The sequence below is a fragment of the Staurois parvus genome, unplaced genomic scaffold, assembly GCF_062004578.1.
Source record: "Staurois parvus isolate SC_StPar_1 unplaced genomic scaffold, SC_StPar_1.0 ptg000203l, whole genome shotgun sequence".
NCBI lineage: Eukaryota > Metazoa > Chordata > Amphibia > Anura > Ranidae > Staurois > Staurois parvus.
In genome coordinates this window covers 83,900-108,551 of record NW_028317999.1, presented here as the reverse complement: position 1 = coordinate 108,551, position 24,652 = coordinate 83,900, and the positions used below count along the sequence as shown (strand labels likewise).

At 48.0% G+C, this 24,652-nt stretch overlaps 1 protein-coding gene across 1 annotated transcript in view; it reads left to right on the top strand.

Annotated features, from left to right (window-relative positions):
• Nucleotides 1–8,217: 8,217 nt before the first annotated feature.
• Nucleotides 8,218–24,652, top strand: part of LOC149461399 (DNA repair-scaffolding protein-like) — a 97,293-nt gene continuing 80,858 nt past the window's right edge. Inside the window, exon 1 of the mRNA XM_089678363.1 lies at nucleotides 8,218–8,377. Within this exon, the coding sequence (XP_089534489.1) occupies nucleotides 8,363–8,377 (15 nt within the window). The 5' untranslated portion in view covers nucleotides 8,218–8,362. The remainder of the gene's footprint in view (nucleotides 8,378–24,652) is intronic.

The following is a 24,652-nucleotide window of genomic DNA, read 5'->3' as shown; positions in this document are numbered from 1 at the left end:
AAGCCATTTTAGACAGCACTATGAATGATGTGGCGAGTTTGGACATGGACAAAATGCTAATAGATACGGCCAAAACAACATCATCCCGGGTCTGCCCATTTATCACCACGTATTCGATACAACATAGAACTATAGGGGGTATCATCAAGAAAAATTGGGACATCCTGAAAACAGACCCAATACTTAATAACATTCTACCAGAAAAACTGGAAATCATCTTCCGGAAGGCTACGGCCATAAGGCACCACCTAGCCCCTAATGTGGTGGACCCACCCAAGACGGTGTCATTTTTCTCCAACCTAAGTGGCTTCCATCCCTGCAACAAGTGCATGATCTGCACATGTAATACAAGTAGGAAAAAGAAAATAGACACATTCACTTCAAATACTACAGGAAAATCTTACAAGGTCAGAAATTTTATTTCTTGCAATAGCAAGTATGTCGTATACATGCTTACATGTCCGTGCAATAAACAATATATTGGTAGGACAACAAGGAGGCTGCGGGATCGTCTCCGTGAACATGTGTACAATGTGAAACGGGGATTTAAGGAACATTCCCTATCTAAGCATTTTAGACTCTACCATAACAGAGATCCCGCACTACTTAGATTTGTAGGAATTGACATAGTGACCCCCACATTGGAGAGGGACCCACAAGAAACGAGCTGTCTCTCAAAGGGAGACCAAGTGGGTTTACGAATTGGGCACTTTATATCCCATGGGTCATAATATAGAAGTTGACCTTAATTGTTTTATTGACAATAGCTGAAGTATTATCTTATGATGATTTTAGTCTGCTACAGCTCTTGTTTTTGACTTTTTACCACGGGTATTTTTATGACTTTTTACCACGGGTACTTTTATGATTTTACACATACATTTTATATCTCCATGTGCACACTGTTTTATGTTATTTATGTGATTTATATGGAATATCGTAAAGGTTTGAGGGTTCTTGACAAAAAAAAGTACCGGTATGTTGTCTTGGATCACTTGGTTACTTTTTGGCTACATTTACACCTATTTTGCTCCATTTTGGCAAGATAGGATTTTAACTATTATTATATTATTATCATTATTATCTTCCTATTTCTACTATGGATATTATATATAATAATATTTAATATGGTTATTACGTATGAGAACTTTTAATATGTAGTTTTAGTAAAGTTGGGCGTTTACATTGGATTACTTTTATATGATTTTTACATCATTTTATGTTTTATATACATTTACGTCTATTCTGGTCTATAGTGGCAAGACAGGACCAGAATTATTATTAATATTGTTACTATTATAATGTGTTTTTATTGCTGACAAACCTTACTAGGACTTACAGAGAAGGGCATTCATTTGTTATGGATCTTTTAATGTTACTAACATGTTATTGAATTTTGTAATATACAATTCACTATATTCGTATTACTAAATAGCTCTATTATAATATAGCACAACATTAATGTTAATATGCCCTGAACCATGCATCAGGAATAATGAGTTTGGGTATGTTAGCTATATTGTAATATACAAATTATACACACTTTATTACTATAGTTTCCCTTTCTTTTCCCCATTTTCAATTGGTTTCTGAACATTTGACGTTTATCTCTTACAGCTGGATGCTTTTACCCAGCCTATATGAAAAGATCCTATGACAAAATGGCACCGATACGCTCGCGCATGCGCGATTTGACGATTATCGGCAAAATGGCGCCGATGCCGCACGCATGCACAGTAGCTAATATTCGGGAAAATGGCGGTGGCGCAAAAATACAAGCGCCCAGCCTATTTAAAGCACTACTTTGGCACATATGACAGTATTGATATTCCTCTGAAGACGTGCGGTCACACGAAAGGCCTAAGGAATCAACACACTGTGACGAATTAACCGCCGGAGCCATTTACTGGCCCGGTGGCCATCTGTATTTACTAGTCAGTGTACCTATTTTATTGCAATGTGATACTTAATAAATTGATTATTTTTGTCAATATTACGCTATGGGCACTTTCTTTATGGCTCCTTCATGGAGCCTTTAAGTACGCAGACCCTGGGAAGTACTTCACCATCCAGAGGAGGGGAATTCCTGTAATCAGGTGGCTGACCCTGCTGATCCTTAAAGGAGGCCTCTGGAATATTCATCACCCAGTTACTGCTGAGCTGCCCACTTGGAGACGGATGCCCCAGATGCTTACTCAGTTACCCTGATGCCCTTGCTTTGGATATATCAATGCGCATGATCTATGCGCTTCCGGAAAGCGCATAAACTTTCTTTTTTCCTTTATTTGGAGCACCGTAAAGAAGGATACGTTTACTGGCACCATAAATTGTACTAACTACATACTGAGTCCGATTATAACTTGAACTATATCTATTTAGCGCTGCACTAAATTACTGCTTATTATGTAGTTTCTTGTAGCTGCTAGTTCAACTTTTGCAAAAATTTAATAATTAAAAAAAAAATGTGCATTTCATAAATTTTTGCTTTGAAGCCTGCAGAGCATTGCAACTATGATGGTCACATCGAAGGTAGGGGGAAGCGTGGACTTTCTTTGTATGGAGCTGGAGGAAGTAAACATCGCCACACTTGTGACAGCGTGATCTATGAGTCTCCTTCAGAGGGGAATCATAGTCTTCCCATTCACAGATTTCTGTGAATGGATGTGAGGTTTAGATGAATAAATGGAGAGATTCACAGCCGCACAAACATAAAAAAAAAAACCACGGGATTTCGCTAGGAGAAGCACTCCGAAATTCAGGTGAGGGGGAGTACATTTGAAGATGGCGGGTTGGGGAATGTGACCAAGTTTCATGTTACAGCCTAAATAGTGGTGTACGATTAAACATTGTTGCATAGGTGGACTGAAAGCTTCTCCATGCAAGTTGATGTCATACTTTGCTAGTATGCACTGCATACTAACACATTATGAAAGACTTACCTTAAAACAAAGCCCCAGCAGCGGAGCTGTCACTGCGGACAATGATCTTCCCCTGGTCTTCCTTCTGTGTTCATGGGCTCCAGTCGTTTGAATTAGACATGTGCGTTTCATTTTGATTCGTTTTTCGGACAAAAACTTAATTGTTGGAGGATATACGATGGGGAAAAAAAGTATTTAGTCAGCCACCAATTGTGCAAGTTCTCCCACTTAAAAAGATGAGAGAGGCCTGTAATTGGCATCATAGGTAGACCTCAACTATGACAGACAAAATGAGAAACAAAATCCAGACAGTCACATTGGCTGATTTGGAAAGAATTTATTTGCAAATTATGGTGGAAAATAAGTATTTGGTCAATATCAAAAGTTCATCTCAATACTTTGTTATATATTCTTTGCTGGCAATGACAGAGGTCAAACGTTTCCTGTAAGTCTTCATAAGGTTGCACACACTGTTGCTGGTATGTTGGCCCATTCCTCCATGCAGATCTCCTCTAGAGCAGTAATGTTTTGGGGCGGTCACTTGGCAACACGGGCTTTCAACTCCCTCTAAAGGTTTTCTATGGGGTTGAAATCTGGAGACTGGCTAGGCCACTCCCGGACCTTGAAATGCTTCTTACGAAGCCACTCCTTCATTGCCCGGGCGGTATGTTTGGGATCATTGTCATGTTGGAAGACCCAGCCACGTTTCATCTTCAATGGCCTTGCTGATGGCAGGGGGTTTGCACTCAAAATCTCACGATACATGGCCCCATTCATTCTGTCCTGTACATGGATCAGTCGTCCTGGTCCCTTTGTGGAGATACAGCCCCAAAGCTTGATGTTGCCACCCCCATGCTTCACAGTAGGTATGGTGTTCTTTGGAGGCAACTCAGCATTCTCTCTCCTCCAAACACGACGAGTTGTGTTTCTACCAAACAGTTCTATTTTGGTTTCATCTGACCATATGACATTCTCCCAATCCTCTTCTGGATCATCCAAATGCTCTCTAGCAAACTTCAGATGGGCCTGGACATGTACTGGCTTAAGCAGGGGGACACGTCTGGCACTGCAGGATCTGAGTCCCTGGCGGCGTAGTGTGTTACTGATGGTAGCCTTTGTTACGTTGGTCACAGCTCTCTGCAGGTCATTCACTATGTCCCCCCGTGTGGTCCTGGGATTTTTGCTCACCGTTCTCGTGATCATTTTGACCCCACGGGGTGAGATCTTGCGTGGAGCCCCAGATCGAGGGAGATTATCAGTGGTCTTGTATGTCTTCCATTTTCTAATTATTGCTCCCACAGTTGATTTGTTCACACCAAGCTGCTTGCCTTTTGCAGATTCAGTCTTCCCAGCCTGGTGCAGGTCTACAATTTTGTTTCTGGTGTCCTTCGACAGCTCTTTGGTTTTCACCATAGTGGAGTTTGGAATGTGACCGTTTGAGGTTGTGGACAGGTGTCTTTTATACTGATAACAAGTTCAAACAGGTGCCATTGATGACTGCAGGACAGAGGAGCCTCTTAAAGAAGAAGGTACAGGTCTGTGAGAGCCAGAAATCTTGCTTGTTTGTAGGTGACCAAATACTTATTTTCCACCATAATTTTCAAATAAATTCTTTCCAAATCAGCCAATGTGACTGTCTGGATTTTGTTTCTCATTTTGTCTGTCATAGCTGAGGTCTACCTATGATGCCAATTACAGGCCTCTCTCATCTTTTTAAGTGGGAGAACTTGCACAATTGGTGGCTGACTAAATACTTTTTTGCCCCACTGTACAGTATGCGAATCTCCAAATGGACACAGCAAAGAAATTAACAAATGTATTTGTTTCATTTGCATGACGTCACCTGACGCAACAGTAGTTCGGGCCCATGGGGAAATTAATTCAATTATCAAATGAATTTGATAATTTAGATTCAGATAATGAATGGATCTGAAGTTTGTTCCATTCGTTAATTTGGATTCACATAATAAACGGATTTGAATTTCATTCCATTCTTTAATTCAGATGCACATGATGCCAGTTAATATTGTTTAGTCAGCTCAGGCTATTTCTCTTAGTGGGTTGTACTACCATCTGAAAATATGGATTCTTTCCGATTCAAATCAGTTTGATTCTACAATATATTGAATACTGTATATATAAAAAGATATATGGAGGAGAGCCACCATAGAAAAGAAGTGGTGAATTTCTGCAATCATATACATGACTGAGAATGATATAATCTTGATTGATACTCACATTGATTTATATGCATGACTTAATTTCTTTAGAATTAGTTATTCCCCTATTTGCTATGTGTGCTCGGCCCCCACACATCTTCTTTACCAGGTCATATGGGATGACTTTGTGGTGGTGAATGTGAGGCTTATGATATACCATTTTGGGGATTGATATCTTACAATTTTACATCTTACCTCGGATTTCCTAGTTTTAAGTGACATTGTTATATTTTAATGGTGATGGGTGAAGACTATTTTCAATTTTTGTACATGCTTGTGCATATGTGTAATATGCGAATCCATAAAGGTTTTTTGTATCATTAAAACTACCTGGGTCACATGAGAGTACCTTCTTTTCTATGGGGGCTTTCCTCCATGTAACTTTTTATCTAATGTCTTTTGGGTACTGTGATCCGCACCTTGATTTTTGGTGAGTTAGTTAACACAATAATATTTAATTTCCCTGTGTGGTGTTACAGTGGTTTCCTCTGTATCGCCCCCTTATTTCTTTTCTATTTCATTAGTGTTTGAATACTGTATCTAGCAATCTTTCAGAAAAGCTGCAAAATTTTTAAAATCTACCCGCACCAACGAATACACAAAATGAATGCCGAAGATACAAAATGAATTGTGAAAACTAATCGGGTCAACATAACGAATATGACAAAGTGAAATATTTCAATGAATTAAATGAAAATTTCTGACGTGCATATCAGGTTTTAATGGTTGAGCTGTGAGGACATCACTTCTGTGCATGCTCTGAAGAGACAACATGGGTATACGTCTCTTCAGAGCACATGCGGCACTGACGCCACTGGCTGTAGAAACAGAACATATCTCCTAAATGGTGCATGTTTCGGAGATATTTGTTGTACCTACAGGTAAGCTTTATTATAAGCTTACCTGTAGGTACAATTGTCCAGCAGGTGTTTAAACTGCAGTGGTTCAGTGTGTGGGCAGCACTCTGTTTGGGCTGCAGTGAGCCGGAAGTGGGGGGGGGGCGGTGTGATGTGTATTTTACTGCGTCACACAGTTACCTTTTTTCTTTTTGTATGAACTTCATTTGAGTGCACAAAAGTGACTGTGCAGCAGTGCGGTGTGTTGCATTACTGTGCAGTGACTTGCGGTGTGTTCCTGTGCGCTGCAATAAAATGCAGCATGTCTGCCTTTTGCTGCAGCTCCCAGCACTGCAACTCCCAACTTTGTTTCAGTGCAAACGAGGCACATAGAACAGAATTGTTTTCTGTGTCCCAGTGGTGACTGGCATTCTGCCAGTGCAGAAAAACACTGGTCACCCCAATATATGTGAACAGGCACTTAAGGCTTGTTCACACTGTGTGTGGTGACCAGTGTTTTTCCGCACTGGATAAACACGGTCACTGCTAAGACACACAGAACATAAATGTGTTCTATGTGCCCTGTTCACAAAACAATGTCTCTGGTATGAGGTGTAGTCCAGAAAAATGCAGCATGTCTGCATCACATGTCAACGCAAAACAGCACAACGCACTGCAAAGACACAAATGAAGTGTACTATGACCTGCGCATCATATCGCCAACTGGTGCTGACACTGAGACTACGCAGCATGGTAAAACACTGCATATTACCACATTGGCTAGAACTTTCCTTGGGAATTTCAGTGTTGATACCAGAAGCTGAGTTCACACTTTAACCCCTTGCAGCCGACGTCACACAAATATGCAGCCTCACGGAACGGTGCTTTTTTCCATGGGGCTGCATATTTGCGTACCTGTTTTTGTGCTGGGAGCGTGCCGCACTGCACGCTCCCAGCACAAAGACCACGGTGTCACTGAGAGCCCCAGGTCCCGTTCTAAGGATGGGGACCCAGGACTCCCGATTCCGGGTCACATGATCGATCTTTTTTTTCTCTCGCTCTATGAATGATACATGAATGTATGAATGATACCTTGTATCTCTCTAACTCCTGGCATAGAGAGGAAAAAAAATGTAAATAAAAAAAAAATAAAATAAATATTAAAAAATAAAGAAAAAATAGCTAGATCTAGGTTTGATCAAGTTCAGTGCCAGGGTTATTGTTTGGGTAAAGGTCAGGGTCAAAAGGTCAGGATTTAAAAAAAAAAATTGGTATCAGTGTCAGTTAGTGTCAATGTCAGTGTGTTTTAGGTAAAAAAAAAAAAGTCAAAAACAAAAAGAACACTATTGTTTCTGGGCTGTACTACGGGTACAAACAACAAATAACATACACATATATGGTGTCGCTGCGATCGTCAAGAGCTGGAGAATTTATTTTGGGTTGTTCTTTGGTGGTAGGTTACGGTAGTAACAAGAAACACACAGCTAAATAAAAAATTTTTTTTTTAACTATTTTGGGCTGGTTTTCCTTTGATAATAAAAAAAAAACAGGAAATATCCATTACCAGTTACCACCAAACGAAAGCCCAATTTGTCCTGAAAAAAACACGGTATAATTAACCTGGATGTACAAAGTAGTTGTGATATGTAGGGTTTTACTAACACTTGTCAATGCTGCAAAATTGTGCTTAGGCATGAAGATTTGTTTTACCCTTAGGCATGAAGGGGTTAAACTTTGTTACTTTATAAGTAACTGACCTCCAATATGTATTAGTAGCATTATGGTATCATTCTGCCAGAAGGGCCGAGTACTTCACTGTAACAGCAGCACAGGGGCAGACTGACAACTCATGGGGCCCCCGGGCAATAGGGGATCATAGGGCCCATGTCCTTGCCCAAACTCAAAAAAGCCTATGAAAAAGGGACCAGGGGCATCTCATGGGGCCCCCTACTGACCCCGGGCCCTCCGGCAGTGCCCGAGTTTCCAAATGGTCTGCCCCTGCAGCAGCATATTCCTTCCAACCTAATACAACGGTCACTTCATACGTGCACGTTTTTCAAAATCCCTGTGAGGTAGAATTTGGTATTGTTTACTGGCAACAAGCGTTCTTAGATTACAAATACCAGCTCCATCACCTCTCTGGAGCTAGTCACTTTATACATGACGCAAAATGCGCCGTACGGGCCTCTCACTTCCACGCATGCGTATATGCTCCGATCGTTCTATTGGCGCGTTTCCCGGCCATTGCTGGCCAATCAGAAGTGGAATAAGCATGGGCGCCAGACACCAACGAGGAAGGCTCTGAGGGTGACCAGGGAATGCGGAGGTCGAGCAATTCCGTCCGTCAACGGTTCCCTGTTCACAGAGGCAGGAGTCAGCTAAATCCGCTATGCCACAGGGGAAGGTAATCCCAGCTCGGCCGCCGTTTCCGTAGACGTGTCTGAACTCCTGTGTACATTGCTCGGATACACTGCTTATCAGGGTTGCCACCTCATCCCTTTAAAACCGAACACATATATTAAATACACAGGTTCTGATGCTCATTAAGGTGGTAATTAAACTCACTTAGTGCTTTATCTGCATTAACTTAGCCTCAGAACTTGTGTAATTACTATGTGTTGGCGTGTAAAGGGAGATGGCAACCCTACTGCTCATCCCTATCCCGTGTACATAACCCGGGCGCACTGCTCATCCCTATCCCGTGTACGTAACCCGGGCGCCCTGCTCATCCCTATCCCGTGTACGTAACCCGGGCGCCCTGCTCATCCCTATCCCGTGTACGTAACCCGGGCGCCCTGCTCATCCCTATCCCGTGTACGTAACCCGGGCGCACTGCTCATCCCTATCCCGTGTACGTAACCCGGGCGCACTGCTCATCCCTATCCCGTGTACGTAACGCGGGCGCACTGGTCATCCCTATCCCGTGTACGTAACGCGGGCGCACTGCTCATCCCTATCCCGTGTACGTAACCCGGGCGCCCTGCTCATCCCTATCCCGTGTACGTAACCCGGGCGCCCTGCTCATCCCTATCCCGTGTACGTAACCCGGGCGCCCTGCTCATCCCTATCCCGTGTACGTAACCCGGGCGCACTGCTCATCCCTATCCCGTGTACGTAACCCGGGCGCACTGCTCATCCCTATCCCGTGTACGTAACGCGGGCGCACTGGTCATCCCTATCCCGTGTACGTAACGCGGGCGCACTGCTCATCCCTATCCCGTGTACGTAACCCGGGCGCACTGCTCATCCCTATCCCGTGTACGTAACCCGGGCGCACTGCTCATCCCTATCCCGTGTACGTAACCCGGGCGCACTGCTCATCCCTATCCCGTGTACGTAACCCGGGCGCCCTGCTCATCCCTATCCCGTGTACGTAACCCGGGCGCCCAGCTCATCCCTATCCCGTGTACGTAACCCGGGCGCCCTGCTCATCCCTATCCCGTGTACGTAACCCGGGCGCACTGCTCATCCCTATCCCGTGTACGTAACGCTGGCGCACTGCTCATCCCTATCCCGTGTACGTAACGCGGGCGCACTGCTCATCCCTATCCCGTGTACGTAACGCGGGCGCACTGCTCATCCCTATCCCGTGTACGTAACCCGGGCGCACTGCTCATCCCTATCACCTGTACGTAACCCGGGCGCACTGCTCATCCCTATCACCTGTACGTAACCCGGGCACACTGCTCATCCCTATCACCTGTACGTAACCCGGGCACACTGCTCATCCCTATCCCGTGTACGTAACCCGGGCACACTGCTCATCCCTATCCCGTGTACAGAGAGTGGGACACACTGATCATCCCTATCCCATGTACAGAGAACGGGGCACACTGCTCATCCCTATCTCGTGTACAGAGAACGGGGCACACTGCTCATCCCTATCTCGTGTACAGAGAACGGGGCACACTGCTCATCCCTATCTCGTGTACAGAGAACGGGGCACACTGCTCATCCCTATCTCGTGTACAGAGAGCGGGGCACACTGCTCATCCCTATATCATGTACAGAGTGCGGGCACACTGCTCATCCCTATCCTATGTACATAGCCCTTGCATATTCCTATCCAGTGTACAGATAGCCGGGCACACTACTCATCCCTATCCTGTGTACATAACCCGGGCACATTCCTCATCCCTATCCTGTGTACAGAGAACGGGGCTCACTGCTCATCCCTATCCCGTGTGCAGAGAATGGGGCTCACTGCTCACCCCTATCCCGTGTGCAGAGAATGGGGCACACTGCTCACCCCTATCCCGTGTGCAGAGAGCGGGGCACGCTGCTCACCCCTATCCCGTGTGCAGAGAGCGGGGCACGCTGCTCACCCCTATCCCGTGTGCAGAGAGCGGGGCACGCTGCTCACCCCTATCCCGTGTGCAGAGAGCGGGGCACGCTGCTCACCCCTATCCCGTGTGCAGAGAGCGGGGCACGCTGCTCACCCCTATCCCGTGTGCAGAGAGCGGGGCACGCTGCTCACCCCTATCCCGTGTGCAGAGAGCGGGGCACGCTGCTCACCCCTATCCCGTGTGCAGAGAGCGGGGCACGCTGCTCACCCCTATCCCGTGTGCAGAGAGCGGGGCACGCTGCTCACCCCTATCCCGTGTGCAGAGAGCGGGGCACGCTGCTCACCCCTATCCCGTGTGCAGAGAGCGGGGCACGCTGCTCACCCCTATCCCGTGTGCAGAGAGCGGGGCACGCTGCTCACCCCTATCCCGTGTGCAGAGAGCGGGGCACGCTGCTCACCCCTATCCCGTGTGCAGAGAGCGGGGCACGCTGCTCACCCCTATCCCGTGTGCAGAGAGCGGGGCACGCTGCTCACCCCTATCCCGTGTGCAGAGAGCGGGGCACGCTGCTCACCCCTATCCCGTGTGCAGAGAGCGGGGCACGCTGCTCACCCCTATCCCGTGTGCAGAGAGCGGGGCACGCTGCTCACCCCTATCCCGTGTGCAGAGAGCGGGGCACGCTGCTCACCCCTATCCCGTGTGCAGAGAGCGGGGCACGCTGCTCACCCCTATCCCGTGTGCAGAGAGCGGGGCACGCTGCTCACCCCTATCCCGTGTGCAGAGAGCGGGGCACGCTGCTCACCCCTATCCCGTGTGCAGAGAGCGGGGCACGCTGCTCACCCCTATCCCGTGTGCAGAGAGCGGGGCACGCTGCTCACCCCTATCCCGTGTGCAGAGAGCGGGGCACGCTGCTCACCCCTATCCCGTGTGCAGAGAGCGGGGCACGCTGCTCACCCCTATCCCGTGTGCAGAGAGCGGGGCACGCTGCTCACCCCTATCCCGTGTGCAGAGAGCGGGGCACGCTGCTCACCCCTATCCCGTGTGCAGAGAGCGGGGCACGCTGCTCACCCCTATCCCGTGTGCAGAGAGCGGGGCACGCTGCTCACCCCTATCCCGTGTGCAGAGAGCGGGGCACGCTGCTCACCCCTATCCCGTGTGCAGAGAGCGGGGCACGCTGCTCACCCCTATCCCGTGTGCAGAGAGCGGGGCACGCTGCTCACCCCTATCCCGTGTGCAGAGAGCGGGGCACGCTGCTCACCCCTATCCCGTGTGCAGAGAGCGGGGCACGCTGCTCACCCCTATCCCGTGTGCAGAGAGCGGGGCACGCTGCTCACCCCTATCCCGTGTGCAGAGAGCGGGGCACGCTGCTCACCCCTATCCCGTGTGCAGAGAGCGGGGCACGCTGCTCACCCCTATCCCGTGTGCAGAGAGCGGGGCTCGCTGCTCACCCCTATCCCGTGTGCAGAGAGCGGGGCTCGCTGCTCACCCCTATCCCGTGTGCAGAGAGCGGGGCTCGCTGCTCACCCCTATCCCGTGTGCAGAGAGCGGGGCTCGCTGCTCACCCCTATCCCGTGTGCAGAGAGCGGGGCTCGCTGCTCACCCCTATCCCGTGTGCAGAGAGCGGGGCTCGCTGCTCACCCCTATCCCGTGTGCAGAGAGCGGGGCTCGCTGCTCACCCCTATCCCGTGTGCAGAGAGCGGGGCTCGCTGCTCACCCCTATCCCGTGTGCAGAGAGCGGGGCTCGCTGCTCACCCCTATCCCGTGTGCAGAGAGCGGGGCTCGCTGCTCACCCCTATCCCGTGTGCAGAGAGCGGGGCTCGCTGCTCACCCCTATCCCGTGTGCAGAGAGCGGGGCTCGCTGCTCACCCCTATCCCGTGTGCAGAGAGCGGGGCTCGCTGCTCACCCCTATCCCGTGTGCAGAGAGCGGGGCTCGCTGCTCACCCCTATCCCGTGTGCAGAGAGCGGGGCTCGCTGCTCACCCCTATCCCGTGTGCAGAGAGCGGGGCTCGCTGCTCACCCCTATCCCGTGTGCAGAGAGCGGGGCTCGCTGCTCACCCCTATCCCGTGTGCAGAGAGCGGGGCTCGCTGCTCACCCCTATCCCGTGTGCAGAGAGCGGGGCTCGCTGCTCACCCCTATCCCGTGTGCAGAGAGCGGGGCTCGCTGCTCACCCCTATCCCGTGTGCAGAGAGCGGGGCTCGCTGCTCACCCCTATCCCGTGTGCAGAGAGCGGGGCTCGCTGCTCACCCCTATCCCGTGTGCAGAGAGCGGGGCTCGCTGCTCACCCCTATCCCGTGTGCAGAGAGCGGGGCTCGCTGCTCACCCCTATCCCGTGTGCAGAGAGCGGGGCTCGCTGCTCACCCCTATCCCGTGTGCAGAGAGCGGGGCTCGCTGCTCACCCCTATCCCGTGTGCAGAGAGCGGGGCTCGCTGCTCACCCCTATCCCGTGTGCAGAGAGCGGGGCTCGCTGCTCACCCCTATCCCGTGTGCAGAGAGCGGGGCTCGCTGCTCACCCCTATCCCGTGTGCAGAGAGCGGGGCTCGCTGCTCACCCCTATCCCGTGTGCAGAGAGCGGGGCTCGCTGCTCACCCCTATCCCGTGTGCAGAGAGCGGGGCTCGCTGCTCACCCCTATCCCGTGTGCAGAGAGCGGGGCTCGCTGCTCACCCCTATCCCGTGTGCAGAGAGCGGGGCTCGCTGCTCACCCCTATCCCGTGTGCAGAGAGCGGGGCTCGCTGCTCACCCCTATCCCGTGTGCAGAGAGCGGGGCTCGCTGCTCACCCCTATCCCGTGTGCAGAGAGCGGGGCTCGCTGCTCACCCCTATCCCGTGTGCAGAGAGCGGGGCTCGCTGCTCACCCCTATCCCGTGTGCAGAGAGCGGGGCTCGCTGCTCACCCCTATCCCGTGTGCAGAGAGCGGGGCTCGCTGCTCACCCCTATCCCGTGTGCAGAGAGCGGGGCTCGCTGCTCACCCCTATCCCGTGTGCAGAGAGCGGGGCTCGCTGCTCACCCCTATCCCGTGTGCAGAGAGCGGGGCTCGCTGCTCACCCCTATCCCGTGTGCAGAGAGCGGGGCTCGCTGCTCACCCCTATCCCGTGTGCAGAGAGCGGGGCACGCTGCTCACCCCTATCCCGTGTGCAGAGAGCGGGGCACGCTGCTCACCCCTATCCCGTGTGCAGAGAGCGGGGCACGCTGCTCACCCCTATCCCGTGTGCAGAGAGCGGGGCACGCTGCTCACCCCTATCCCGTGTGCAGAGAGCGGGGCACGCTGCTCACCCCTATCCCGTGTGCAGAGAGCGGGGCTCGCTGCTCACCCCTATCCCGTGTGCAGAGAGCGGGGCTCGCTGCTCACCCCTATCCCGTGTGCAGAGAGCGGGGCTCGCTGCTCACCCCTATCCCGTGTGCAGAGAGCGGGGCTCGCTGCTCACCCCTATCCCGTGTGCAGAGAGCGGGGCTCGCTGCTCACCCCTATCCCGTGTGCAGAGAGCGGGGCTCGCTGCTCACCCCTATCCCGTGTGCAGAGAGCGGGGCTCGCTGCTCACCCCTATCCCGTGTGCAGAGAGCGGGGCTCGCTGCTCACCCCTATCCCGTGTGCAGAGAGCGGGGCTCGCTGCTCACCCCTATCCCGTGTGCAGAGAGCGGGGCTCGCTGCTCACCCCTATCCCGTGTGCAGAGAGCGGGGCTCGCTGCTCACCCCTATCCCGTGTGCAGAGAGCGGGGCTCGCTGCTCACCCCTATCCCGTGTGCAGAGAGCGGGGCTCGCTGCTCACCCCTATCCCGTGTGCAGAGAGCGGGGCTCGCTGCTCACCCCTATCCCGTGTGCAGAGAGCGGGGCTCGCTGCTCACCCCTATCCCGTGTGCAGAGAGCGGGGCTCGCTGCTCACCCCTATCCCGTGTGCAGAGAGCGGGGCTCGCTGCTCACCCCTATCCCGTGTGCAGAGAGCGGGGCTCGCTGCTCACCCCTATCCCGTGTGCAGAGAGCGGGGCACGCTGCTCACCCCTATCCCGTGTGCAGAGAGCGGGGCACGCTGCTCACCCCTATCCCGTGTGCAGAGAGCGGGGCACGCTGCTCACCCCTATCCCGTGTGCAGAGAGCGGGGCACGCTGCTCACCCCTATCCCGTGTGCAGAGAGCGGGGCACGCTGCTCACCCCTATCCCGTGTGCAGAGAGCGGGGCACGCTGCTCACCCCTATCCCGTGTACATAACCCGGGCACGCTACTCACCCCTATCCCGTGTACATAACCCGGGCACATTTCTCATCCCTATCCCCTGTACAGATAACGGGGCACACTGCTCATCCCTATCCCGTGTACAGAGAACGGGGCACACTGCTCATCCCTATCCCGTGTACAGAGAACGGGGCACACTGCTCATCCCTATCCCGTGTACAGAGAACGGGGCACACTGCTCATCCCTATTCCATATACAGATAACGGGGCACACTGCTCATCCCTTTCCCCTGTACAGAGAGCGGGGCACACTGCTCATCCCTATCCGCGTGTAGAGAGCGCGGGGCACACTGCTCATCCGCGTGTAGAGAGCGCGGGGCACACTGCTCATCCGCGTGTAGAGAGCGCGGGGCACACTGCTCATCCGCGTGTAGAGAGCGCGGGGCACACTGCTCATCCGCGTGTAGAGAGCGCGGGGCACACTGCTCATCCGCGTGTAGAGAGCGCGGGGCACACTGCTCATCCGCGTGTAGAGAGCGCGGGGCACACTGCTCATCCCTATCCCGTGCACAGAGAGCAGGGACACTCCTCACCCTTATCCCGTGTAGAGAGAGCGGGCACACTGCTCATCCCTGTCCTGTGGTGTACAGGGAGCTTGACACACTGCTCATTCCCATGTGCAGAGAGCGGGGCACACTGCTCATCCCCTTGTACAGAGAGCGGGGCACACTGCCCATCCCCGTGTACCAGAAGCGCATTAGAATTGCGCATAGAATCATATCCAAGCTCTCCACGGTGAACATGTGGACACAGGAAAGGAACTCCATAGGCTTAATGACAGCACACAGGAAAAGACCCCAAGCATCAATCACTGGACCCTCATAGCATACAGGGATAGCTTCGCTTGTCCCTCTCCACCATGGATAAATGATGTCAAAATGGATATATTCCACCTTAACCACTTGCCTACCAGGCACTTATACACCCTTCCTTACCAGGCCAATTTTCAGCTTTCAGCGCTGCCGCACTTTGATTGACAATTGCGCGGTCATGCAACATTGTACCCATATGAAATTTTGATCATTTTTTTCTCACAAATAGAGCTTTCTTTTGGTGGTATTTAATTGCCACTGGGCACTTTACTTTTTGCGCTATAAATAAAAAAAGTGCAAAAAATTTGGAAAAAAAAAAAATTTCTTTGTTTCTATTATAAAATTTTTCAAACAGATATTTTTTCTCCTTCACTGATGTGCGTTGATGAGGCAGCACTGATGGGCACTGATAGGCAGCACTGAAGGGCTCTGATAGGCAGTACTAATGAGGTGGCACGGATAGGCGGCACTGATAGACAGCACTAATGAGGTGTCACGGATAGGCGGCACTAATATGCAGCACTGATAGGCGGCACTGATAGGTGACACTGATGATGGGTACTGACTGGCATCACTGCTGGGCACTGACTGGCGGCACTGACTGGCACAACCCCTGGGCACTGACTGGTGGCACTGGTGGGCGGGCACTGGTGGGCGGGCACTGGTGGGCGGGCACTGGTGGGCGGGCACTGGTGGGCGGGCACTGGTGGGCGGGCACTGGTGGGCGGGCACTGGTGGGCGGGCACTGGTGGGTTGGCACAGGTGGGTGGGCACAGGTGGGTGGGCACAGGTGGGTGGCACTTCTGGGCACAGGTAGGTGGCACTTCTGGGCACAGGTGTGTGACACTGCAGAGTGGCACAGGTGGGTGCACTGCTGGGCACAGGTGGGTGATCTGGGCACAGGTGGGCGGAGCTAGTGGGCGCACTGCTGGGCACAGGTGGGCGGAACTTGTGGGTGGCACTGCTGGGCACCGATCATCAGGGCACTGATCATCAGTGTCCTGATGATCGGTGCCGATCCCCGCTGTGACAACTGCCAGTTCTCGGCAGTACTTTCCTCACGATCTGACAGCGTGAGGAAAGTGCAGCCGAGAACCGGCACTTGCATTTCCCTGTGATCAGCGTGTCATTGGACACCGCTGATCACGTGGTAAAAGGCCGCTGGGATCGGCCTTTTACCACATCACGTGATCAGCTGTGTCCGTAGGACACAGCGATCACGGAGATCGCCGGGTGCGCGCCCCCTGGGGCGCGCAGGAGAGCGCGTTCTGTGGGGACGTCATATGACGTCCACCCAGAACTGGCCGGCCGCAGTGAAGCCGTCATTCGGCTATCTGCGGTCGGCAACTAGTTAAAGGAAATGGCTCACATATACAAGCCACAACAGGAATATTGATAGTGTGTATTTTGTTAATGAAATGGAACATCCAGGATGGCCGCCCTAAGGGAGGAGCCTTGCCGTACTGACGTCACGCCGCTGATGCCAATACTCATCTGTATCCACGTGGATGTTCTATTTCATTAATAAAATACTACACTATCAATATTCCCATTGTGGCTTGTATATGTGAGCCATTTCCTTTAAGGTGGAATACATCCATTTTGACATCATTTATCCATGGTGGAGAGGGACAAGTGGAGCTATCCCTGTATGCTGTGAGGGTCCAGTGATTGATGCCTGGGTTCTTTTCCTGTGTGCTGTCATTAAGCTAGTGGAGTTCCTTTCCTGTGTCCACATGTTCACCGCGGAGATCTTGTATATGATTCTATGTGCAATTCTAATGCGCTTCTGGTGAGTGCATTCATACAGCAATCCCTTATCACGGAGTCACGTGCACGGACGTTTCACGGAATATTTTGGACTTTGTTCATCAATATTTACAAGTGTATATCACCATAATTTTTTTGGACTATTCACTATTGTCACTATCAAATATTTCAAGTCACTACTATTCTCGTCAATATCTGGCAAAACACTTTTTCCACAGTGGTTACTTTAGCGCTAAATCATTTTACGCTTCACCTTTGCATACAGTCACTTTTGTCATTTATAGCTCTGCATTATTTATTTATTTGAGTCACATTTGAGGATATAGGGGTTCATCCTCTGATGCTAGCTGATTTATTTATATTGTGCTTTCGCTTGCTACTTATTTTTTATCCTATTCTCTGTATTCCTTCATTCCTTTTTGTGAAATTCCTGGTGATCCTGCCAGTCTTTCTGATTTCCTATTTTTAAATTGACCACACCAGGGTGTGGAAGCACATCCATTCCAGAATGATCAGGTTTTTTTCCTTCGCGTTCCATTTGGGAGCACAGCCTACCTGTACTCCAGTGGTCAGATTTGTGCTGACACACCCCTCTACATAGTGTTTCACTGGGAAGATCAGTGTCCCGTTGTTTCTTTGCCTGCCACTGACGTACCCTTCTGCAGTCTCCAACCCCATTTCCTTAAGCCCCTTATTAAGCTGAAAACAGAGGTCATGTGACCACTTTAAAAAAGAATAACAAATGGTATATGTATATACAGGCCCTTCCCACTAAAACTGTTGTCTCTAATGGACACTGTTTTGATGCGGTGGCAAGCCAGAACTGTGTTTCACTGTATGTTTGGCAACAGAGTGAAACCTAGAAAAACATAATACATTAAGAGAACACTTAACACATATAGTGGAAGTCATGCAAAATATTAAAGGACAGGAAAACGTAAAAGCTACTGTTCCTGGATATGAGCTGAGAATTTTACTGAACGCTTGCTTGTAAAACTCTTGGTTAGTTGTGTATGGATGTTGGAGTCGAGATTTCTCCAACCATTTCACATTATGCTTTCATTAAATGTTGATTTTTACACCCTGTTAGCCAAGTAGAACATGATTTAATTTGGAGATGATCCCAAGGTAAAGATAGAAACATAGACTGTATAAGAGAAAATTTGCTAGCTGCGTAAAGGCAATCTGTAATCTTTATCATTTACATTTTTGAGCGTGATTGAGCTGAGTCTTATTCTTTACTTTTCAAAAACGTAATTCTGTATATTTTTTAAACTTCTATCTCTATAGCGCTTTTCTCCGTGGGGACTGTTGGGGGAGATGGTGATGCAGCCATTTTGGGCATAATCAGTAGAATATCATACTATGGCCAATTTTAGACAGGATCCAAACTAATAGCATGACTTTGCAGTATGGAAGGAAAGTGGAGCAGGTTGTGCACCTAGTTAACGCTGTTACGTTGTGCCAATCCTGGAATGGAGTGTTGGTGAGAATTGGCTTGAAACACTGGTTTCTTCAAAGGTTTATAGACACTATATTGCCAAAAGTATTGGGACGCCTGCCTTTACACGCTCGTGAACTTTAATGGCATCCCAGTCTTAGTCTGGCTCGCAGTCTCCGCTCGAATTCCTCTCAAAGGTGTTCTATCTGGTTGAGGTCAGGACTCTGTGCTGGCCAGTCATGTTGGAACAGGAAGGGGCCATCCCCAAACTGTTCCCACAAAGTTGGGAGCATGAAATTGTCCAAAATGTCTTAGTATGCTAATGCATACTAAGAGTTCCCTTCACTGGAACTAATGGGCCAAGGCCACCCCTAAAAAGTAACCCATACCGTAATCCCCTCCACCGAACTTTACACTAGGCACAATGCAGTCAGATAAGTACCGTTCTCCTGGCAACTGCCAAATCCAGACACATCCATCGGATTGCCAGACTGAGAAGCGTGACTGGTCACTCCGGAGAACATGTCTTCACTTCTCTAGAGTCCAGTGGCGACTTGCTTTACACCACTGCATCCGACGATTTGCATTGCAGCTGCTCGGCCATGGAAACCCATTCCATGAAGCTCTCTATGCACTGTTGTTGTACTGTCTTCAGAGTCTATAGCCAAAGACCTCCTAACTTTGTGACAGAGCGAATGCCAGCACTTTGTGTGGCATTCAAATTAGCACAACAAGAGTGTGTAGAGAGCTTCAAGGCATGGGTTTCCATGGCCGGGCAGCTGCAATGCAAATCGTCGGATGCAGTGGTGTAAAGCACACCGCCACTGGACTCTAAAGCAGTGGAGACGTGTTCTTTGGAATTGATGAATCAAGCTTCTCTGTCTGGGAAATACGATCGGCATGTCTAGGTTTGGTGGTTGCCAGGAGACCAATACTTGCTTGACTGCATTGTGCCAAGTGTAATGCTTGGTGGAGGGGTGATTATGGTGTGGGGTTGTTTTTCAGGGGTTTGGGCTTGGCACCTTAGTTCTAGGAAAGGGAACTCTTAAAGCTTCAGCATACCAAGACATTTTGGACAATTTCATGCGCCCTACTTTGTGGGAAGAGTTTGGGGATGGCCCCTTCCTGTTCCAACTTGACTGTGCACCAGTGCACAAAGCAAGGTCCATAAAGACATGGATTTGAGAGTTTGGTGGAGGAACTTGACTGGCCTGCACAGAGTCCTGACCTCAACCAGATAGAACATCTTTGGGATGAATTAGAGCAGATACTGCGAGCCAGGTCTTTTGTCCGATATCAGTGCCTGACCTCACAAATGCACTTCTGGAAGAATGGTCAAATATTCCCATAGAGACACTCCTAAACCTTGTGGACAGCCTTCCCAGAAGAGTTGAAGTTGTTATAGCTGCAAAGGGTTGGCCAACTCAAAACTGAACCCTACAGACTAAGATTGGGATGCCATTAAAGTTCATGTTCGTGTAAAGACTGGCGTCCCAATACTTTTGCAATATAGTGTATATATACACTCACTGACCACTTTATTAGGTACACCTGTTCAATTGCTTGGTAACGCAAATTGCTAATCAGCCAATCACATGGCAGCAACTCAGTGCATTTAGGCATGTGGACGTGGTGAAGACGACTTGCCGAAGTTCAAACTGAGCAACAGAATGGGGAGGAAAAAGGGGATTTAAGTTACTTTGAACATAACATGATTATTGGTCTGAGTATTTAAAAAACTGCTTATCTACTGGGATTTTCATGCATCACAACCATCTCTAGGGCTTACAGAGAATGGTCCTAAAAAGAGAAAATATCCAGTGAGCTGCAGTTGTGTGGACAAAAATGCCTTGTTGATGTCAGAGGTTAATGGGCAGACTGGTTGCTGCAACATTCTGATGGTAGGGTTAGAATTTGGCGTAAACAACACAAAGACTTGAATCCATCCTGCCGTGTACCAGCAGTTCAGGCTGGTGGTGGTGTAATGGTGTGGGGAATATTTCTTGGCACTAGCAAGGTGTACCTAATAAAGTGGCCGTTGATTGTATATACACAGTGTAACATGAAGTGGGGATGTTCTGCTCAAAGCAATGCAATTTTTTCCCAAATCTCCATAATTGGAACACAGAACAACTTGACAGAGGATTTAACCTTTTCCCTAGTGGTGCACTGAAATGAAAATTCTGGTGCTGAAATCGAAAATTCAGGATGCACTTGGTCAGAAATCAAAATGTCTACGTATGTGAGGGTGGGGAGGCTCAACTTTTTTTCTTTTTTACTTTTTAATGTGTTTTTTATTTATTTTTTAACTTTTGATTATATTGCTATCACATAAGGGACTATTGGTAGCATATAAGTGACAGGTCCTCTTTGGAGCAGTGTATACAGTGAGGGAGCAGTGTATTCAGACAGGCTCCCTCACTTGCTACTTTTTTTTTTTATAAATATTTATTATTTTTCAACCAAATACAAATAACAATCACCTTCTTCAATAAAAAAGATAAAAAATATCTTCCCACTAACATATTATCTAAATCTCACTTCCCATCCTTCTTCCCCTCCCCCTCCTCCTCCCTCTCCCAACCCTCCCCCTCCCCCCCACCACTCTGCATTTTCTCTCTTCTCCATTTCCTCCAATATTATTTCTAAATTTCATTTCAAGGGGTATTACATCTTCATATATTTCACTTTTTCTCTGTACTCTTCCCATTTTTTCCATTTTATATAATACATCTCCATCTTATCTATATGTATACAGTATAGTACAATCTTTCTGTCCCACAGATCTTATTCACTTTAACCATCCAATCCTCCTCTGTAGGCACTTCCTTTTTTTTCCAAAACCTAGGTATCAGACTTTTCGCTGCACTCAAAAAATACCACAGCCCCGAATCTTTGTATATTTTCACTGGAAGCTCTGTATTATGAAGAAGACATAACTCAGGATCTAATCTAATATTGATTTCAGCAATCTTCCCTACTAAATAAACTATTCTCTGCCAATACACCTGTATTCTTGAACACTCCCACCATATATGATACAACGTGCCCACCTCTCCACAACCTCTCCAACACAATGGTGAAATCTCCACGTTCATTCTGTGCTCCACTTTCGGTGTGATGTGCCATCTTACCAAGCACTTATAATTTAATTCTACTTCCCGCATACTAATATTTTCATTAATTAATCTAAATATTTTCCTTTGCTCTTCCTCATCCATTTCCCTTCCGATATCTCTTTCCCATTTCTCTGTGTATATTGGTTTTGTGCTAGTGTCTAACTCGGTGAATATCTTATATATTTTAGCAATTCCATGTTTCCCATCACCCCGTGCTTCTAACAATCTTTCAAATGGGTTCCACTCTTTCCTAGTTCTCAAAGGTTTCGGGAGACTCCCGAAGAAGTGTTTCAGTTGGTAGTATCGAAGCCCATCTATTCTATTAAAAACTTCTCCCTTTTTCTTCTCCAGCTCTCTATATGATCCCAATTCCTCACCTATCATTATATCTCTCAATTGCGTATCCTGTTTTATAATCCATTTCCCTGTAACATCTTCCTTACCTGGGACAAAATATTCTGTATTCCTTAGTGGCATTAACTATGAATTAAAAACCCATCCCTTTTGTCTGTGTAATGTTTCCCAAACTCTTAAAACATTAAAAGTGTATAAACTTGTATTAACATCTAATCCCCTATATTGTGCGGGCACCCATATAATCTTAAATTTGTTCCACTCAATGTGTTTTTGATTTCGACCCAACTTTTCCCTGGATTATGAGTCCAGTCAAAGATTCTCGCGATTATTACAGCTTTATAATATCTCTTAAAATCTGGAACCCCCAAACCCCCTTTCTCTTTAGGTCTAGTCAACATTTCATAACATATTCTATTTTTTTTTTAGTCTCCCATATATATCTCATTATTATTTTTTTAAGTTCTTTAAAATATGCCTCCTGGGAGTTTGATTGGTATCATTTGGAATTTATATAAAACTTTGGGCACAATTACCATTTTTATCAGATTTATGCGACCTATCCATGACAGATTTCCATTTCTCAATCTCTTCACCTCCTCCTTAAGCTCATTTAATAGTGAAATATTATTAACTTTATACAAATTTTTAGTTGGGGCTGACAGTTTTATCCCTAGGTACTTTAATTCTTTTTCTCTCCAAACAAAAGGTCATTCTTCTTGTATTTTTTCTTTTTCACTATTTTTAAGGTTTATATTTAAAATTTCAGTTTTTGTCAGGTTAATTTTTAAATGTGATAATTCCCCATATTCCATCATTGTCTTCATTAAGTTTGGAAGTGATATCCTAGGATTTCCAACATAGAACATCAGATCATCCGCATAGGCCGCCACCTTATGTTCTCTATCTCCTATCCGTATTCCCTTTATATCTATGTTTTTCCTTATCGTAGATCGCAATGGCTCGAGCGATAAAACATACAACAGTGCAGACAATGGGCATCCCTGTCTTGTTCCATTTGACATCCCGAAAAGCTCCGATCTACCTCCATTAACCACAATAGCGGCTGTAGGCCCCCTATATAACCTTCCAATCCACTTTCTCATTCTATCTCCCAACCCTATCATCTCCAAGGTGTCCATCATAAATCCCCAATTCACTCTATTAAATGCTTTCTCGGCGTCAATTGACAACAGTACCTCCGGGGTTTTCCCTTTTCTTCCTTCCTGAATGAGCAATAATGATCTCAGACCGTTATCTCTACCCTCTCTCCCTGGGACAAACCCCACCTGGTCCCCATGTATACACTCCGGCATCAAGTCTTTCAATCTATTCGCCAATACCTTTGCGTACAATTTAGTATCTACATTCAACTGCGCAATTGGTCTATAGCTTGCACACTGCGAGGGTCCTTATCTTCCTTATGAATTAAAACTATATTAGCCTGTAAAGATTCTCCCCTTATTTCCATCTCACCTCCTAAAGCATTCATGTATGTCTTCAATTTGGGTATCAACAACTCTTCATATTTTTTATAGTATTTTACAGTATACCCATCTGGGCCCGGACTTCTCCCCACCGTGGTACTTTTTAATGCTGTTTTTATTTCCTCTACCGTAATTTCTAACTCCAGGGAGTTCAATCGTATTTCACTTAATTTTGATAAACCTGCGTTTTTTAAGTATGTTCTTCTTTTTTCTCTATTTAATGTTTCAGCTTTATTTGAGGTATCTTGGGGGATGATATTATACAGCTTACTATAATATTCCTTGAATACTCTAGCGATGTCTTTAGTTGAGTGAACCAATTCTCCCTTGGAGTTTCTTATTTTTTCTATATAATTCCTATTTTTCTTTTTCCTTAACGTTCTCATTAAATATTTTCCCGGCCTATCTCCCCATCTATATCTTTCACTTATTACTTTCTTAAAGACTCTTCTTTTTTCCTCCTCCATCACCTTCTCTAATTCTTCATTCTTTTTAATATTTTCTGCATTATCTCCTTAGATATTTTCCTTTTATGGGCCTGTTCAAGATGAAATATTTCACTTAGAAGACCATTAATCTTTTCCTTCCTTTCTTTTTTGCTCCTATTGCAATGAATAGTCCTCTAATATAGGCCTTATGGGCCTCCCACACCGTTGCAACCGACACATCCCCTGTATCATTCTCCTCAAAAAATCGTTTAATTTCCATCTCGATCTTTCGATCGGTCTCTTGATCCAGAAGAAGTGCTTCATTCATCCGCCAAACTAAACCTCCTCTCTCCTCTCTGCCCCATCTTGACTTCATTGCAACCGGGGCATGATCTGATAAAGCACTCCCTCCAATTTTTTCTTCCACTACGTACTCTATAAATCGGTGTTCTACCAATATGTAATCCAGTCTAGAATAAGTCTCATGTGCGTGTGAGAAAAAAGTATAGTCTCTATCTTTCATATGCCTATTTCTCCATATATCCACTAATTGGTACTCATGCATTAGTTTCTTTAGTGAACTCAAGGAGCTGCTCTCCTCCCTCCTCCCAAGAGAAGTTGTATCCATCCGCGGATCTATACAGACATTAAATCTCCGGCCACTATCAGTCAACCCATTTTAAAGTCCATCAGCCTCTTCAGTACTCCCCTCAAGAAAATCTCCGGTTTCTTATTTGGGCAATATATACTGGCTATTG